General features: G+C 49.0%; 1 protein-coding gene across 2 annotated transcripts in view; it reads right to left on the bottom strand.

The window, feature by feature from the left end:
• Positions 1-3016: 3016 nt before the first annotated feature.
• SBK1 (SH3 domain binding kinase 1) overlaps positions 3017-19579 on the bottom strand; it is a 73612-nt gene continuing 57049 nt past the window's right edge. For both annotated transcript variants that reach the window (XM_082199180.1, XM_082199181.1), the window contains exons 2-4: positions 7327-7529; positions 6369-6571; positions 3017-5973 (exon numbers count right to left, since the gene is read on the bottom strand). In XM_082199180.1, the coding sequence (XP_082055306.1) occupies positions 5185-5973; positions 6369-6571; positions 7327-7529 (1195 nt within the window). In that variant the 3' untranslated portion in view covers positions 3017-5184. The remainder of the gene's footprint in view (positions 5974-6368; positions 6572-7326; positions 7530-19579) is intronic.

Below are 19579 nucleotides of genomic sequence, written 5' to 3'. Positions count from 1 at the left end.
CATCCATTTGCAATTTATTAATTTTCCAAGCCTTCGTGAAAATTCATTGGCACTTTAGTGCGGATTTCTTCTCACATACGTTTTTTTGTGTGCTATTCTGCCTAAGATATGCATTTTATTTTATTTTATTGCAAATCAATTTTGCTTACTATACAGTACAATCGCATCTTACTAGCATCTAACTCATGTGCGATTTCAACCCTATGTGGTCGATCCCTGAATTACAGAAGGGTGAACTAAATGACCCTCGGGGTCTCTTCCAACTCTTCCATAGAATTCTACAGTTCTATGAAGGCAGGCTGGTTGAAACTGCACGAGTTAAATCCAAGCAATGGAGATAACTTAAAAGCTCTTTTTGCATGGAGTCCACTTGGGGTTGCTATGCATGGGAAGAGCTTTAAAGCTCTCCTCATTGCTTGGAGGGCAGCTCAGTACATCAACTCTGGGATGCTCTCGTGAGGCCATCCCAGCTCCTGCGAGATCTCGCACAAGCACACCTGTAGTCAATGTGCTGAGCATCTCTTGCCTCTCTAACAAGACAGAGAGCTTAAAACCTTTTGGGAGGCCAGATCTGCTTGGGGTTTCTTGGCACAAAAAGAGCTTCTAGGCTGCCTCATACTTGGTTATCTCTCTCTCCCTCCAGCTATGGGTTGGTTGTACCCTTGGAACTGAACCCTGGCATAAATCGCCATCGTACAGTAATGCATTTTTGCATGTTCTTTACACTAGTACATGCATTTATATGCACACATTGGTCTGCTATGTGCATTTCCCACACACATTACTTGGCTGGAGAACAACAGTGCACAATTGGGAGAGGTGTGAATTCTGAAGAACGGCTGTGTTTCCATTTACGTATTATTTCAGAAACCGAAGTAAGCAAGTTCACGTCTAAATGCAAACTGATCAAATTTCTTCCCTTTCCCAGCAGCAGCAAGAAGTGGCTGTACAGTCACCTTTCAACCATGGCAAAGCTTGACTATAGCTTAAAGCAATGTAGGAACCATTCCAACAGCTCTCTGGAATATGGTCCCTTTTCTTATGAAAAGCAACAACCAAATGCTAAATGCCGCTCCCCCATATGATTTTGGTATCTTCCTTTTGGGGGGAAAGCCTTTTCTCCAGAACTGAAGGAGCCTCATCAGAATCACACATTTGGGGAAGTTTCACTGCCTCAATGCTACAACAGGAAATTACCATTATCTTAAATGTGTTTTCTTCTTTTAAAAAATAAAAAAACATAGTATTTTCCATAACACACCCATCTTCCACATGAGGTTTTTTTTTTTTTTTGCTTTCCCAAAAATTATTACCATTGTAATGTTTTCGTTTTAAATTAAAAGAAAGAAAGCTTTCCTTCTCAATTGTGACAGAAACTGAGGTAATGCATGTTTGATACGGGGAGGGGAAAACCTCTTATATGGTGAGGGGAACAAGTCCAAAAGTGGATGGGCAACAGAAGGGAAAACAAAGACCAAGAACAAGGATAATGGAAAACATGTCACACTCGCGCGCGCCCAACGGACCCCATTCCCAACATCCCCAACCTTCCCCCTCAATTCCCCCCCTCAAAACAATTCGAAAAATAAAAATAAACCAAAACAAGGTCTATATGGTGTTCTTAATCCTTATCTACATTATTGCACAAAAGATCAAGGACAATTGGAACCTAAGGCAAAAAGGAGACGTTGCAGCTAATATCTAAAAATTCTGTGCAATGCCTATTTCTAAAAAAAGTCTAGCCTCGGCTGCCACCCCACACAGAGACAAGATGGCGGCAGTGACGCCAAGGAGAAAGGGAGGGGAAACAGCTGCGCCCACTCGGGAAGTCAAGACATACGGATTAACAAGCGGGGACTACGAATTGGCGAAGAGAGGAGTGGCGGGGTGTGCCAGGTCACACCGAAGGAGGTCAGGAAACGCCTGGTGCACCCCCAACACGCAGAGCTTGCCTGAAAGGAGGCAGCGGTAAAGGCAGTTAAAGTGGTGTCTCTCACATACACGCTCTTCCACCCTCCCACAACCCTGGTCAGGGTCTGGGCTAAGAGGATGGAGCCACAGTAAGGTTGCGCTTGGTCACCTCAGGCTGCTGTGTTATCCGGAGCTTACAGACAACTGGGGTTGTGGGACGAACGGGAGTCGCCAGCCGGCACTGATGACACAGAAAGTGCACCCTTGCCTTTTTCACACACAAATGCACACGCGCGCACACACACACACAATCTGGTTAAATACCAGCTGCTGGGCAGTGCCCCCTCGAGTTGGGAAGGGGTGGGGAAGTGTGGCGGGCAGCCACTTTTGAGATTTTGTAAACTGCTTGTTGCTTCGGAAATAGCGTTTTAGCCCTTTGTGTGGAAAGGATGGAACCCTGGGGAGGTTGAGACACACACAAGACACACCCGGCAGGCCCGCAGTCTGGCTCGGAGGAGAGATGAGTGTGTACGACCCCCAGGAAGCAAAGGGCTGAGCTGAGCCGCTCTGCCCAGGGCCATTCTCACCTAGGTTGGGAAATGGGAGGCGAGGCAAGCGGATGGGGACGAAGGAAGGAGATGCAACAACAGACTTGGCTTTATCAGAGAGACACTGCAAAAGGCCTGCCTTCCTCTACAGAGTTGACCCTCCCCAAAGGAACAGCACGAAGGGGTGACTACCGTGACTCCCGAGAGCAAGGCCTCCCCACAGCTCAAGGGGTTCAAGTCGACAGCAAAGGGAGGTCAGTGTTGGTCTAAGCCCTTGGTGAAAGGAGGGCATCTCGTCGCTAGGAGCCCCGTTGTGGAAAGGTCAAAAATCCTCGCTGTTTGCCTCCTAAGCCCTAGTTGAGTTGAAAGCAGATCCATTCCCCTGTGGCTTGCCACAACGCACAGGCACGGCCTTTGGTCTTCATTCTCAACTGATTCCCCCACCCAACTGCAGCCAATGGGTTATGGGGACATTTTGCCATGGGCAATGTTGTTTTAGCACAGTCTACACTTCAGTCATACTGTGATGACCCCCCCCCCAAAAAAAAACGCCCTTCCTACTTTTCTTCCCCACACCCTACCCTGTCCCAAAGAATATATCTGTACCAGAATCCTGATTATAAAGTCAGCCCAGAGAGATGGGCAGTATGAACTGGCAGCCCTTGGTGTCATCTGAGGGTCTCCATTAGGCACAGGGCATTGCTCCCTCTCGGATGGGCTCTAGTCCTGGCTCCTGTAATGTTTAGATGTCCATGTTTTCCAGCATACTAGAATCCTAAGCCGTTGCTCCAACTCAGGTTTTATAGAGGATTCTTCTCTTTATATAAAAGCTAGGCCAGTTAGAAAACCATAAAAGAGTTTAGCAGGCCTCAGTTCAAGAGCTTCTTTGATGCTCAATACATTCTTATGAAGCCACCCAGTCTTACAGTTCCCTAGGGGTATACCCTACATACCCTGAAACTTTCTGCCCAATTGCTCCTTGTTGGACTGGTGTTCAACAAGACCAGGGGTGGGCAAGTTGTGGCCTTGGGGCCACATGGGAATCTTGGCCTAATTTCACATGGGTGAAGGGTGGAGGTGTAAGATGATGACGGAAAGAGAGAGGAAATGAGAGAGCAAAGGGGGCAGAAGAAAGAGATGAAGAGGGTAGTAAAAATAGAGAAAAGAGGGCAGCAGAAAGAAAAGGTTGCAGAGAGAGAGAGAAAAGGGGGTGACTGAAGAAAGAAAGACAGGGAGCAACAGAAAGAGAGAGAAAAGGGGATGGTAGAAAGAGAGAAAGATGGGGTAGCCATATTCACCTTTGGCCTGGCCCTGCCTGATTTCAACTCCTGTTCCATCCACTTTCAAGGTGTGTGTGTCCCCCACCTCAATAGAAGGAACGCAGTTCTTGACAAGGAAAAAGATTGCCCACCCCTGAACTAGAGAGCCCTGTCTGAGCTGTGAACTCCCAGTGCGCTGCAGGAAGAAGTTTGTGCTCCCGCACAGAGCGCCCTTCCCCTCACACGCGCACCTCTTGCAGTGCGCATGCCTGGTTGCGATCACAGGCGGGTGGTGGCCTCACACAAAATGGCTTCCCCCTTTGTCCTCCCCATCATTCGTCCCAAGCACCCAAGCCTTTTCCTCAGGGGCGATGGCCACGTGGCCAACAGTGAACGACTGACCCGAACATCCAGACTGTAGAGACACATTTACATACAGCCACACGCACACGTTGACACAGGAAACACTTGCTACATCAGTGGCACCAATGGCATCACTGTGATATCTCTGTGGTCCCCGGATTGCCCTGACGCTGCACTTTGCTCACACCTGGGGGGTTAGCGCCAGTCAGAAATAAAAACGACTCTCCCCGCCACTTCCTCAGGAAGTGATATATTAGCTGTGCTACGTGTCGGTTTCAGCTGGGATCCCTGTTCCCCCCTTGCTATTGGAATTGGAAGCTGGATCCCATACAAGTGCCAATTCAACAGACAGCCCTCCCCCAGCACACTGAGCTCACCAGCCTCTTTTTCTGGGAATCTGTTCTGACTTCACCCCCTGGCAACCAGGCGTAGGGGCACTGTAAGCCAGTTGATGCCCAGCAAAGAGGCTCTGGATGACTTAAATAACCAGCCCCAGCCTCTTTGCTTACCACCAACTCTATCCCAGCAGGCCCAGAAAGAAACTGCTTGCCAGATCAATGGGGCTCTTCTGCCCCTCCACCCCAACCCCCACCCAATCCATTATTATTATTATTATTTTCATTGCAAGGACCCCCGCTCGGAAACCTTCTCAAAGCTACTCCTGACGGGCAAAAAGAGAAAGCCACCGGCCAACTGGGTTTCCCTCCCCTCCCTTCAGAGACAAAGTCCTGATTCCCTCAGATGTTCATCCTTGAGGCGCTATGGGCTCCGTCTTCTCCTGCCACCGACTCAGCAGTCCCTTAATCCAGGCCTCAGCTCCCAGTCTTCAAGTGAATGAGGAGAGAAGGCCTTTCTTCTCCTGTGGCCTTAGACAACCATGGACATCCTTAGGATTACTGAGGAAAACGGAAAGCCACATTTTCCATCCTCTTCCCCCACCACCCCATTTTTCGTTGTTGTTTTTTTTGCTTCGAAAGACATGGATCCCGGTCCCCAAAATGGATTCCGTTCGCACGCAGCCTGTCCCAGAGCAGGAGAGGGCATTGCAGTGCTGACATCTTAACTGCAGGCCGTGAGGCACCGAGGGGCCTGCCACGCCCTTGTCAGACGCAGATCTCGATGGCTGTGGCCAGGACCATCTGGCCTTTGCCTTTGTCCTGCCGCCCATCAGTCCTGCTTCCCGCCCCGGGGGAAGGGAGGCCAGACTCTGAGGCAGACAGCCGGGAGACACTGCCTTCTGTCAGGATGGTCCTCTTGAGGGGGGTCGGGGTGCAAGTGCTGGGCGTCTCGTGGCGGTGAGGGCCAGCGGAGAGCTTGTCTCCGGTGTGCTTGCGGGAGCGGTAGGAGGGCCGGCGCCGCACCTCCGACATCAGGTCGTACTTGATGAAGAAGAAGACCTCCTTCACAGGGCAGCGCTTCTCCGGGTCCAGGGCCAGCAAGCGCTGGAACATCCGCAGTGCGTTGTCCGTGAAGCGGCGCCACTGGGAGGGCAGCCCCGCCAGGCGCCCCTTTTGCCACCTCACAAACTCCTCAAAGAAGGTGTCCGAGGCTGAGGCTGCCTCCCAGGGGAAGTTGCCCGTCAGCACGCAGAAGATGAGCACCCCGAAAGCCCACACGTCAATGCTGGTGTCCACGGTGAAGCCCTCGGCCCGGCCGGCCTGGCACACCTCGGGCGCTGTGTACGGGATGGTCCCACTGATGCGCTTCACCCGGCACCCCACTTTGCGCGTCATGCCGAAGTCAGCCAGCTTGACACGCCGGCAGTCGCGGTCGAAGAGGAGGACGTTTTCCGGCTTGATGTCCCGGTGGACTAAGTTTTTGCTGTGCATGTAATCTAAGGCCAGGCCAAGCTGCTGCACACAGCGCTTCACCATGTCCTCAGGAAGTCCCACCTGCAGGTAGAGAGAGAGATACCATCAGCTAGGAAAGGGCAGCTGGAAACGCCAGGAATAAACATGGCCTCCCAAGAACACTCAACGACTCTAAAGGCTCCATTTCCTGTTGTTATCAAAGTGAGCCTTGTCAACTTGGGGAATGACCAATGATTCTCCTGAAGCTGATCTCAGTGCTCAAGTCAGGATATAAGGGTTCAGTCAATTCCTGGGATCGAATGCTAAACCGCTCTGAGAATTGCAGCTCAACTCCTTTAACAAACTATAGCTCCCAGAATTCTTAGAGGGAGGCCATGCCTGTTTAATGAGGTATCATAGTGCTTTAGATGTATGGGTTGAATGTGGCCTGAGGGACCCAAACAGCCAAAAAGTCAGTGGAACTGAGGCCTAGTTACCTGTGGCGGAATGATGTCAAAGAGGTCTCCGCCAGGTGCATATTCCTGGGCGAACACGTAACAGTCCTCCGTCTCGAAGACCACATCAAAGACCTTGATGATAAAGGGGCTCGAGGAGAGTGTATTGGTAATACTGAACTCCCTCAGGAAGTTCTTCAGTTTCGTCTTGTTCTTGTTGACAAACTTCAGTGCCATCTTGTTGCCTGTAAATGGGGGGGGGGGAGAGAAGTGGGAGGAAGGACGGAGAATGCTCAGGATGTCACTCACTTTGACTTACAGAAGCAGAACAAAATGATTTCAGAGTTTACCGCCTTGATGGAGCAATCATGATAACTGGAAAGGAACTTTTGATGGGGCTGAAGGTTCCCCACAGGTTGTGGGATGTGTTATGGTCAATCCCTGAGAGAGGACAGGGTGAATTGGATTGAGGGTGCATAGAGTCTAGACAAGGCTTCCTCAAACTTGGCCGTCTAGATGTTTTTGGCCTACAACTCCCATGATCCCTAGCTAGTGGGATCAGTGGACAGGGATGATGAGAATTGTAGTCTCAAAACATCTGGAGGGCCGAGTTTGAGGAAGTCTGACCTAGATAGCTGTGCAAAGGTAATGTTTAGATTCACTGCTCTGCTCACATTTGACTCTGGCCCCACCACTGGAATGTGGCCCCTGGAATATTGCCCAGAAGGGAATGTGGCCGTCAGGCTGCTTTAAATGAAACATACAGGTGGAAGAGGTAATTGCTTCAGAAGCCAGGTATCTCAGGAGTACATAAGGCAGGTATGGGGAATGTGTAGTCCTGCAGATGTTGCTACAAACCCCATCATCCCTGGTCAATGACCAACCTGATGGGAGCTGCAGATCAGCAACACCTGGAGGGACAATGGTCCCTCACACCTGACCTAAGGCATGGGTGTTCTCTTGCTTGGACTCTACCAGCAGAGGGCACTGCTGAGCTCACCTGTGCTCTTGTGGGAAACAAGGTCCACCTTGCCGTAGGTCCCCTTTCCCAGCTCGCGGATGAGGTCATAGTGTTTGTTGATGTCCGTGCCGGACAGCGTGCGGATGGCCAGTGACTGCATGTCCTCCGTGATGAGGGGGACCCCACAGCAAGCCAGCTTGCGTGTCGGTTCCTGCTCAATAGAGCCCGCACTCATGGTCACACTGGAAGACAGAAAAGGAAAGGCATTGGTCAACCATCACGCCTTCCTAATAGCCCAAGCCTTCTGGGATGCAGGAGTTGAGTCTGTTGCATCCATCCAAAACCCAGGCTGCTATTCTCTCCTCCCCCCCCAACTTTCACTCAGAAACCATGAACTCTGAAATATCACAATTCTGCAAATGCCAATGTTAACATGCAAGTTAATGAAATAACATTTGGGAAAGCGGAGTTCAGAACCATGGCAGTTCAGATGCTCATGTAGGTTTTGTACATCCGCGCCTGGTTCAAGCTGAAAGGTGAGTGAGGACACAGAAAACTGGTCCCAGTTGTTGTTATAGAAACTACTGAATGGGGTTTTAGATATGTATACCAAAGGCACAGCTACTTAAATATACAAGTGTGGGTGTCAGGCTAGCATTGCTGTAATTATTATGAAGTGCAAATACGGAATATCCACAGCAAATACTCTTAAAATAGTATATCACCTACCCTCCCTCCTGATTTGATTTTTTTAAAATCTGCTGCATGTATATCAGATGTGGGGGATTTTTGACCCTCCAGATGCTGCTGAACTCATCCAAATTGTGGCCATCGGTACATATTGCAGGAGCGAGTTTCATAGTTTTTTAACTATGCGCTGCATGCAGAAGTACTTTCTTTTCTCCTGAATCTTTCAACATACAGCTGCATTAGATGTCTGTGAGTTCTAGAGTTATTAGAGAAGGAGGAAAACTTTTCTCTATCATTCCACCCCCCCCCAATCTTGCTTAATTGCATACATTTTGTGCCGGATCCATGCACAAACGCTGCTTCAGAGCAGCATAAGGGGGAGGGATATGGATAGTCTGGAAGTAGCAGGACACAATTTGCACTTTTCTGAGCAGAACTCCCCTCCCCCTCCCGAAAGGCATCATCAGCCCTTCCCCTTTCAGGGTACAGTGCAGAACCGCCATACATCTCTCTGCTCTAGATACACCAGCCCTCATGATGTCACCCACTGCAAAGAGCACTGCCTCCTCCCCCTGCAGATTTTGCCTTGGCGGCTCCCCGCCCCCCAACCTGCAAGGCTCGCCACCTAAAAATTCAAAAGGGACTAGCCTGATATGAGTGAAGACGGGATCTGAGATTAGTCCCATTGTGCCTCCCTCTGAGTGGAAGCATAGCTGCATTAGTCAGCGCAAGCAGGAGCCCTGCAAAAAAATGTTGCAGTGTGGAGCCCACCCGGTCATAGTTCCACCAGCTCCATTCCATTCTCTACTCCCCATTTCCCCTTTTTCTTCCCTCCAACAGCTTCTCAGCATTCCGTGCCCACAGAGCGCACTCACTTCCCAATGGGCTGTTTGCAGTCCCTCCATATTGGTTCTCCTCCCCCCCTTTCACAATTTGGGTTATGTTTTCTTTGCTCAATCCCGGCCACATACAATTCATTGGTTCCTCCCAGTCATATGAATGGGGAGCTCTTCTGTCCAAAGGACATTTAGAAAGATGCTTGCTTCTTGGGAGAAAAGCAATGACAAACCTAGACAGCATCCTAAAAAGCAGAGACATCACCTTGCCAACAAAGGTCCGTATAGTTAAAGCTATGGTTTTCCCAGTAGTGATGTATGGAAGTGAGAGCTGGACCAAAAAGAAGGCTGGTCGCCAAAGAATTGATGCTTTAGAATTATGGTGCTGGAGGAGACTCTTGAGAGTCCCATGGACTGCAAGATCAAACCTATCCATTCCGAAGGAAATCAGCCTTGAGTGCTCACTGTTAGGACAGATCGTGAAGCTGAGATTCCAATACTTTGGCCACCTCATGAGAAGAGAAGACTCCCTGGAAAAGACCCTGATGTTGGGAAAGATGGAGGGCAGAAGGAGAAGGGGACGACAGAGGACGAGATGGTTGGACATTGTTCTCAAAGCTATCAGCATGAGTTTGACCAAACTGCGGGAGGCAGTGGAAGACAGGAGTGCCTGGCGTGCTCTGGTCCATGGGGTCACGAAGAGTCGGACACGACTAAACAACTAAACAACAACAACAAATGAGCAAGGAAACGGTTCGTCCAGACATGGAGTTGGGTCTCTCTGGTCACTTTATATCTATTCCTCCCGTTGCTCACCAACCTTTTCTGGCCATTGAGTTTTCACTGAGTTATTCTGGGAAGACTTGCTAATTAAGCAGATATAGATTTATATAGGCACTAGGCCTTTGTTGTACTGCTTTCAATGCCTATTTAAAAACTTGGGCAAGCCTACCCAGATGCATAATTTTATCATGTACATTTATTTTAAAAAATCTGGCCCTGCTTGATGAGGATCCTTGTATGAGATACAGCAACCAGGCCTATACATTGCATTCCCAAGTCAGCTGCACCTAGATGTTTGGATCGGGGCACAATGACAATTACATTCCAGCGTCCTCCCCAAACCCACTTCATCCCATACCATGAATTGGGATAAATAGGGTGGCGAGCCCAGGACTCTGTTGCATAATTCATTCCGTTGATTCATTATTATTACTTTCTTCCTCCAGCTCAGACTAAAATTGCTGTGTTTAACTGCTTCTCATTGACTAAACGATCATCCCCCCCCGCCCCCCGCTTCCTCACTCTGTTGTCTGTGGCAGGTATTTATAGGCAGTCGCTATGTCTCCCTCTGGTAGCAGCCGCTTCTCTCCTCAAAAGACCGCACACTTCTCAAACCTCGCATCCCTCTTAGGGACGGGGCGGTGACCCAAGGCTAGAGAATGCGTGCTGTGCATGCCCAAAGTCCTGGGTTCGATCCCGGGTATTGCCACCTGAGAAAAAGGCACAGTCAGCAGATAAAGGAATGGCCAAGACCCTAGACAGCTGCCACCAGTCAGAGGAGATGATAATGGGATTGACGGACCTGACAGGGACCTGACTTTTTCTGAGCCAGACCTAATGGCCACCTACCTCAGTACAGTGGTACCTCAGGTTAAGTACTTAATTCGTTCTGGAGGTCCGTTCTTAACCTGAAACTGTTCTTAACCTGAAGCACCACTTTAGCTAATGGGGCCTCCTGCTGCTGCCGCACCACTGGGGCACCATGTCTGTTCTCATCCCGAAGCAAAGTTCTTAACCCGAGGTAATATTTCTGGGTTAGCGGAGTCTGTAACCTGAAGCGTATGTAACCCGAGGTACCACTGTACTGCCCTACACCAGAGGAGAGGGACATTTCTTTGGTTCCACAGGTAGGTTAGGTTGAGAAGAAGAAGAGTTTGGATTCGATATCCCGCTTTATCACTACCCGAAGGAGTCTCAAAGCGGCTAACATTCTCCTTTCCCTTCCTCCCCCACAACAAACACTCTGTGAGGCGAGTGAGGCTGACAGACTTCAGAGAAGTATGACTAGCCCAAGGTCACTCAGCAGTTGCATGTGGAGGAGCAGGGAAGCGAACCCGGTTCACCAGATTACGAATCTACCGCTCTTAACCACTACACCACACTGGCTCTCAGAGAGGCAGCGACTGGCCCAAGGTCACTCAGTGAGCTTCATGGCTGAGTGGAAATTTGAACCCGGGTCTCCTGAGTCCTGGATTCAACCTTCGAACCATGAAACCTGTCCCAATTCACCAGGGAAAGATCTGCATTTCTGGTATCCACCCCTGCTGAAATACTGTCCCCTTGAGGACATATTTAAAAGGCGGACAGGAAATCTGCACATGCTAATTTATATGTATAGATGCTCTCCCCCCCCCCCCCATGGCATTATTTGCCTTGCACTGAAACTAATGGGATGGTATTACATCACAACAATGCAATTTACATGATTTAGGTGGTTAATTATGTAAGGGATATAATTTTGCCACTGCAGACAGCAAGACAGATAACATATTTGGGGGCGGAAGATGAACTGCCGCAGAACAGAGACACTGCTGCATGTGATGAATACAGGGAAGGAGACAAAACAATGCTTTCTTACATCCCTACCTGTAAACAATGTTTAAAAAGGGGGGGCAGGAAGTTTGTGACCTGGGGCACAAGACACCCCTTAGTAATACCCGTGCTTTTAGGGGATGCCTTTAAAAAAAAAACACCTATTGGGTGTAAGTTTCTACAATGGTTATTTTTCAGGTTTCAAAGCCACATTAGCAATGGGAAGCTCACTCTTCTTTTTCCCAGCAAACCTCTGGCGAACACCTGTCCATGTATCTTAATGTAACTAAGCCTAGGTACATGCAACTGCAGCAATCACATCTTATTCCCCCGTTTATCCCACCTCCACTTCCATCTCCTTCCTCTGCTGTCTCCTCTATGTCTATTTCTAGATTGTAAACCCCTTGGGGGAAGGGCGTGGCCTTCTCATTCTCTGCCAAGCATCATGCGCATGGACACTGCTGAACAAATTAATCAGCACTATCCTCTTGATTCTTGCATACATGAATGTCAGCGCAGAACTATGAACGCCAAGGTTTTGTCCGTGCATAACCTCTAATACGAAAGTCCCTGCGAGTGAAGTTCATTTTGAATTCTTGAGTATGGATAGTGTCCAACTGAGTTCTACTCAGAGTAAGCCCATTAGAATCAATGGACCTCTATGCATTTGGCGGTATTTAGATAAATACTGGTGCTCAGGCAAAGATGGATGCCAGCACCACAGGACTGCCCCCCTCTCTTCTCCCTGAGAGGGTTCCACACCACCCAGAAATCTGCTCTGGAGGATTGGGAGAACTCCAGGGGGGCAGATTCATAGAATTAGAGAATTGTAGAGTGGAAGGGAGATGGTGCTGGAGGAGACTCTTGAAAGTCCCATGGACTGCAAGAAGATCAAACACATCCATTCTGAAGGAAATCAGCCCTGAGTGCTCACTGGAAGGACAGATCGTGAAGCTGAGGCTCCAATACTTTGGCCACCTCATGAGAAGAGAAGACTCCCTGAAAAAGACCCTGATGTTGGGAAAGATTGAGGGCACAAGGACAAGGGGACGACAGAGGACGAGATGGATGGACAGTGTTCTTGAAGCTACAAACATGAGTCTGACCAAACTGCGGGAGGCAGTGGAAGACAGGAGTGCCTGGCGTGCTCTGGTCCACGGGGTCACGAAGAGTCGGACACGACTAAACAACAACAGAGTGGAAGGGACCCCAAGGGTCATTTAGACCAGCCCCCTGCAATGCAGGAATCTTTCACCTAACGTGAGGCTCAAAACCACGACCCTGAGATTAAGATTCTCATGCTCTACCGACTGAGCTATCCATTTATATTAGGAAGAACGTTCCATTGCACAAGAAGAAATTGTTGCACCAATGGAACATACCTCTTAGAGCTACGCTGAATACAACCCACTGGGCACAATCAGGCTTTTCTTGCAATTCTTTCCCAAAATGACAAACTTGTCCTTTTGCTTTAGATCACCGCAGGATTTTTGCAAAAGAAATCAGGAACGCAACACTTCGCAGGAGGACTGGTGTTAACAGCTTGCATGTTGTTCTGTGCAGCTTTAAGGAAGAAATCAATGGTGCAGTAATCTGAATGTTACATGTGCACACGATTGTCCTTATTTCTGTCGCTGGAATATTGGATAGTATGTCACTTTTGATGGCTGCCCCGTGTTTCCAATGGTGAGACATCCTGCCCTCCAGCAATGTCTACCCCAGCTAATTTTCACTTGATTGCTTTGATACAGCGATGTTCAATCTTGTTGGCAAGTCTGTGCTTCAAGGCGAGTTCAACTTATCGAGACAATGTACCACTCCGGCAAGAACTACAGGTCACAGGCAGACACATCCCACTGGGGAGTAATGCGCACAGCTCCGCAATTAAGCCCCTACGCAGCCCCTGCCATTTATTGCATAATACGTTTTTGAGGACAGATTTGATTCCGACGGTACTACCCTACCAGTTATCTGGCTGCACATAGAGAACAGCGGCTTCTGTCGGTTATCAGAGAGCATCAAGATTCTGCCAAAAGTAACACAATCTTCAATGCAAGCTGAAGTTCATACAGCAGTAACATGGGTGGGAGGGCATAAAAAACATGAGGCAAACCCTGCTGCTGGGTCAGATCAAGGGCCTATCTAGTCCACCATCCTGTTCTCACAGGGGCCAGTCAGATGCTGGTGGGAAGTCGGTAAACAGGATCTGAGTGCAACAGCACTCTGCCTGCCTGTAATTCCCAGAAAGAGGTCTTCAGAGGCCTACAGCTTCCAACAGTGGAGGTGGAACACTGTCATTGTGTAGTAGTAGTAGTAATAATAATAATAATGATGATGATGATGATGATGATGATGATGATAATAATAATAATAATAATAATAATAATAATAATAATAATAATAAAAATTATTTATATCCCGCCCTCCCCAGCCAAAGCTGGGCTCAGAGTGGCTAACAACAATACAATGGTACCTCGGGTTACATACGCTTCAGGTTACATATGCTTCAGGTTACACACTCCGCTAATAAAGAAATAGTGCTTCAGGTTAAGAACTTTGCTTCAGGACAAGAACAGAAATCGGGCTCTGGCAGTGCAGCAGCAGCAGGAGGCCCCATTAGCGAAAGTGGTGCTTCAGGTTAAGAACAGTTTCAGGTTAAGAACGGACCTCTGGAACGAATTAAGTACTTAACCTGAGGTACCACTGTAAAAGTAACACAACTTACATAAAATCACAATCAGTTAATTGAAATACATTCTAAAATCAATTCATTCTAAAATCAATTCAAAATCAAATTAATGGCAACCATTGGGCTGGAGTGCTATGAGGATTACAGGAGGGGGTCAGATTGCATCTTGACCAAAGGCCTGGTGGAACAGCTCTGTCTTGCAGGCCCTGCAGAAAGATGTCAAGTCCCGCAGGGCCCTAGTCTCTTGTGACAGAGTGTTCTACCAGATTGGGGCCACGGCCGAAAAAGCCCTGGCTCTGCTTGAGGCCAGCCATTGACAGCCTTATCCTCCATTAATTGGCCTGATCTTCTTTCGAAGCCATCGCTGCCTACTGTGGGACTTAGTGCGAAGGAGGACTTTCTTTGCTCTGTGCCGAATCGTCCAACATTCAGCTTCATTTAACAACCATGAGTTCCAGTGTTATGGGAGACAAGAAGAGTTCGAAATTATCCAGGCGCCAGGCGCATTTTGCACCTGACTATCAGCCACTAGAAAGGGATGCAGGTGGTGCTCTGGGTTAAACCACAGAGCCTAGGGCTTGCTGATCAGAAGGTCGGCAGTTCAAATCCCGGCAACGGGGTGAGCTCCCATTGCTCGGTCCCTGCTCCTGCCAACCTAGCAGTTCAAAAGCACATCAAAGTTCAAGTAGATAAATAGGTATCGCTCCAGCAGGAAGGTAAAACGGCGTTTCTGTGTGCTGCTCTGGTTCGCCAGAAGCAGCTTAGTCATGCTGGCCACATGACCCGGAAGCTGTACGCCGGCTCCCTCGGCCAATAAAGCGAGATGAGCGCCGCAACCCCAGAGTCGGCCACGACTGGACCTAACAGTCAGGGGTACCTTTACCTTTACCTAGGCGCATTTTGCACCTAGCTATCAGCCACTAGGACCAAGTGAAGATGCCTGGGCGCCAGGATAGTGCCTGACGTCTCCACCATCTCGAGGTGCATGCCTGGGGATCACTGGATCCTGACTCCTTTCACACGCTAATACCACATCCTGTAGAATTCTATCAGCTATATTTTATTTGCACAATCAGAATGAATTTCAGGAACCAAAATGCTTTTTCTGTGCAGCCGGAACAAGAGCATTATAGTTAATGGTTGTAGCTTGTCTTCACTTACCCCACCCCACTGCCCTGTTCACAATTGTGAAGAATATTCTTACATTATGAATGGTTTGTGTCACCACTAAGAAAACAGAAGCAGGAATAGGCCAATATATAAACAGACTGCTGCAGGATCAAGTCACCTTATTTCTTTAAGTTCTCAACGTTCTTAACCCAGCTCAAGGTTGCCATCTGAACTAGCCAGGTGTTTAACTGATAATCAATCTCAAGTCAGCCCATCATTTGAAAAATAAGATTTTAGATCCATCTGGTCCAAAAATGACAAGAAGGCATTATATTTTGGCAACTGTAACCTTGGTTTAAGGAGCCATTTGGCGCCTAGCTTATATACTGTACAGTGGACGTTCGGGTTGCAAACGTGATCCATGCGGGATGCACATTTGCAACCCACAGCGTTTGCAACCTGCAGTGGTGCGTCTGTGCATGCACGGGTTGCGATTCGGTGCTTCTGTGCATGCACGACCCCCGAAACCTGGACGTAACCCCAGGGACGCGGACTTATAAAAAATATTGGGGGGGGGGGCCGGGAAAGCTCATGAATAATAAATAAGCTCATGAATATGCAAATAAAGTGGCGCCGCCTCCTCATGAGCGAATAGGGGAGAGCGTGCTGCGCCTATTAATCAGCTCCAAAGGAAATTGGGTGGAGCTTTTGCTCGGGAGGGAGGGCAGGAGGCATGCAGCCCGACCCTGTGCATTTTGGACTGGGGGAGGGGCGGCGATGGATGGCGCTCTGCTGGAGGGGCACTGGAGATTATTGGGGGGGCAGAGCCCCCCCAAACGAATTTTTGAGGGGGCTCGGGCCCCCTCAAGCCCCATGGAGTCGGCGCCTATGCGTAACCCGTTCCAGTACTTCCAGGTTTCGGCGGGTCCATAACCCAAAAAAATGCAACCTAAAGCGACTGTAACCCGAGGTATGACTGTATCTGTGTTTCTAACAGTGGAGACAAGCTCTTTTCTAGCCAGTATCCCCATACCACACATTGTTTAATACGCCACTATCAACTAACAGCACCCCCCCCGTCCTTCTACAGCATCCTTGGCATGATAAAATGTGTGCAGGGAGCAGCTCTTACTCTCCACGCAAGCTGTAAAACCAGATGATTTATTTCCTTAGCATGGGGATGCTGCACACTTCAGCTCTGCAGTTGCCCCAAACCCTGGGTACATCCGCTCTGCCAATAAGTAATTGGCAGCTCATTAGCAGCTCATTGCAAATGCTGGAGGCCACGTGATCAGGCTTTGTGCCCTCAGGGCAGGGAGGGCCAGAGAGTTTGCAGATCATTTGCTAAGTCCAGCCGGCCTCTTGAAAGAAACAGGGGGAAAATTACAGTGCAGGGAACAACCACCCCATTATTACGTGGCAGAACATAGAATAGAATCATAGCTGGTGTTAACACAGAAATCAATACCATTAGCCCACAAGAGGGTAGACAAGGGAAAAGGTTTGTTTATGGGAGCAGGGGCTCCAGAATTTGTTAGAAGGCACGCCTCTCTCCCCACATCAAACCTCTCAGGTGAAAATGTGCAGAAACATCACCTAGTAGGAGCCTTCTGGGTGCGCAGTGGGGTTGTGTGTTTGATAGGGGCTGCATAGGTGGCAATGGTGAAACGTGATCAATTGCCCAGTCAAATGATAGCCAAGCGTTTAAGCCATTAACTGATTAGAACAGCAGCAAAGAAAACGAAGCTACTTTAAAAAGAGGGGGGATACAGCTCAGTGGTAGAGATTCTGATTTGCATGCACGAAAAGACCCAGGTTCTGTCCCCAGCATCTCCAGGTAAGGGCTGGGAAACTAGTCTCTGCCCCAAAGACTAGAGAGCCGCTGCCAGTCAGAGCAGGCAATAGAGACCTAGATGTACCAATCGTCTGATTCAGGATAAGGGAACTTCCTCCATTCCTAAAGGGAAGGACCACAGCTCGATGGCAAAGCATCTGCTTTGCTGCAGAAGGTCCCAGGTTCAATCCCTGGCATCTCCAGGTTTGACTGGGAATGTCCCCCATCTGAACCTTGGAGTTACTTCCAGTTAGTGTGGGCAAAATTGAGTTGGATGGGCCACTGGTCTGACTCAGGATAAGGCAGCTTCCTATATTGCTAAAGGGAGGGGGTCGTAGCTCAGTGACAGAGCACCTGTTTTGCATTCAGAAGATCCCAAGTCCGGTATCTTTAGGTAGAGCTAGGAGAGACCCCTGCTTGAGATCCTGGAGTGTCGCTGCCCATCAGTGTAGATGGACCTGATTCTGTATAGGCAGCTTGCCCTTCTGCCATGGTACCCAAGGCAGTGCACTTGAAGGTCTCAGGGAGTCAGTCGCCCATCCTGACATGGGCAAGACCCATACCTGCATGGCTTCAGCAAAGTGGGTGGCCTCTTGTGTCTTCATACCTAAAACCAGGTAATCCCAAAGTCCAATCTCAACAAAGCACAGAGCTGGGATGGATGAAAGCCCCTCCCCACCACAAGAAACCCAACGGATATGGGTTCAGCCCTGACTCATTGGCACTCATCCAGGCATAGCTCCTTCCTTTTTCCCTTGCCAGGGCTCCATCCCAGAATACACAAAAGAAGACAGTGCCCCTTGGCATATGCAGAGTATCTTTCACCAGTGAGTGATCTCAGCCATCCCTCCCAAGTTTAGTTTGTGCAAGACACATGGCTTTCCTAGATCCCTCCCTGGAAAGCACAAGCTTTCAGTGACCCACTGGGCAAAGTTCCCATAGATCCTGCAGATATTCCACTCCAGGTGCACAAGCTGCTCTCTGCTGGCTCTCAGCGCTGGGAGAATTTCGCCCAGCCAGCTCTGGGACTCAGCAGAGCACCTGCCCAACTGTCCAAGGTGCTGCTTCATTAACAGGCTTCAGGCAAGAGCATCCTACATCATTGCCTTGACTTGACTTGCTTTGGTTCAAAGGCTGGAAGGGCACCAGGGAACGTGGATGTTGCTCTCTGAAGGCACCATCAAAGCGTGTCTACTGCTGTTCTGCCTGAGCTGTGAAACAGAGGGTGCCAGGTTCAGAACTGACCTCTGCTACGCTCTTAGGCAAGCCTCTCTCTCTCTTAGCCAGGGATGGGGAACCAATGGCCCTCTAGATGTTGTTGGCAAGGGGTGATGGGAGTTGTAGTCCAGCAATATCTGGGAGGCTGCCTTCTATGGCTTTCTTATATCCGTTGTTTGACGTGCTGTTTTATAGGTATATTTTAAATCTTTGCTTTATTTCCTTTTGGTAGCAATCTTTGTACACTGCTGTCCAGAGGCTGAAGTGGAGGCTGGAGAGGAGGAGGCCAGGAGACAGGAATTTGGCCTACTGCCAAAGCATCCAGGGAGACTCCCCCTTCTGCTGCAACCAGCTCCCTTCCCCACTGGTCTCCCAGAATATGCAGAGAAAGGAACAGAGCAGAGGAGAGATTGGTTGCACACAGATGGGGGGGACCCCTAGAGAGGAGGGGACTTAGGCAGCTGTGGGAAGGCAGGGACCTTCAGTCTTCACAACTGCCTCATTGGGGCAAGACCTACTGGGAAGAGTTGCAGGGATCACACTGTTTTGGTTTCTTTGAATAAAGAGTTAACTTCACAGACACCAGTGTTTTTATTGCTGATCTACACCTGACACACACACACAAACAAGTGCAAACAAACCCCTACAAAATATCAATCTCAATGACCACATCAAGTCCTACAAAATCAAGGCTCTGGCTTGCAGTAGCTGAAGAAACATCCCTGCTAAAACCAGGCAAGAGGAGAGGGTGATGTGGCCAATTAACTGATTAGAAATGGAGGAGGATAAAAACTCATCCACTCATAATTACAGGAGCATAGCAACCCGGTCACTCTGACAGAGTACAGGCAGCCGGCTCCCACCTTGATCAACGTACAAGGCTGGGTTTGCTTGAATCTAGAGTTCCAGAATACCTCTCACCGCACTGGCCACAGGGAGGGTGTCACTGCACCATGCAAAGAACTGGCTCTCTAGTGGTATGCTTCTTGATCTGACTTGCACTCTGGGGTCTCAGGTAAAGGCAGTTTTCCATCACTGCTGCCTGCAGTTTATTGCCTGGAGATGATGGGGGTTGAATCAGAAGCATGGAAACCAACACTGACACACAAACAGAGCACTGTGCATTTTGGAAAGTTCTTTGTCTGTTTCCCATGCATTTGGGTACCTCTTAAGAGACCATCACCAAATTTTGCACAACGGTTCTGGAGACCAAGCAGCAGGTTTTCATCTATGTTTAGCTGCAATCGGGCGCCATTTTGAATCAAGATGACGGTCTGAACCTTTCAAAGTGGCACTTATCTGAACGGCTGCTTTCAAAAA

Source organism: Podarcis vaucheri (genome assembly GCF_965113315.1).
Source record: "Podarcis vaucheri genome assembly, chromosome: 14".
Classification (NCBI taxonomy): domain Eukaryota; kingdom Metazoa; phylum Chordata; class Lepidosauria; order Squamata; family Lacertidae; genus Podarcis; species Podarcis vaucheri.
The sequence above is the reverse complement of the archived record's forward strand: the minus strand, read 5'-3'. Positions and strand labels throughout refer to the sequence as shown.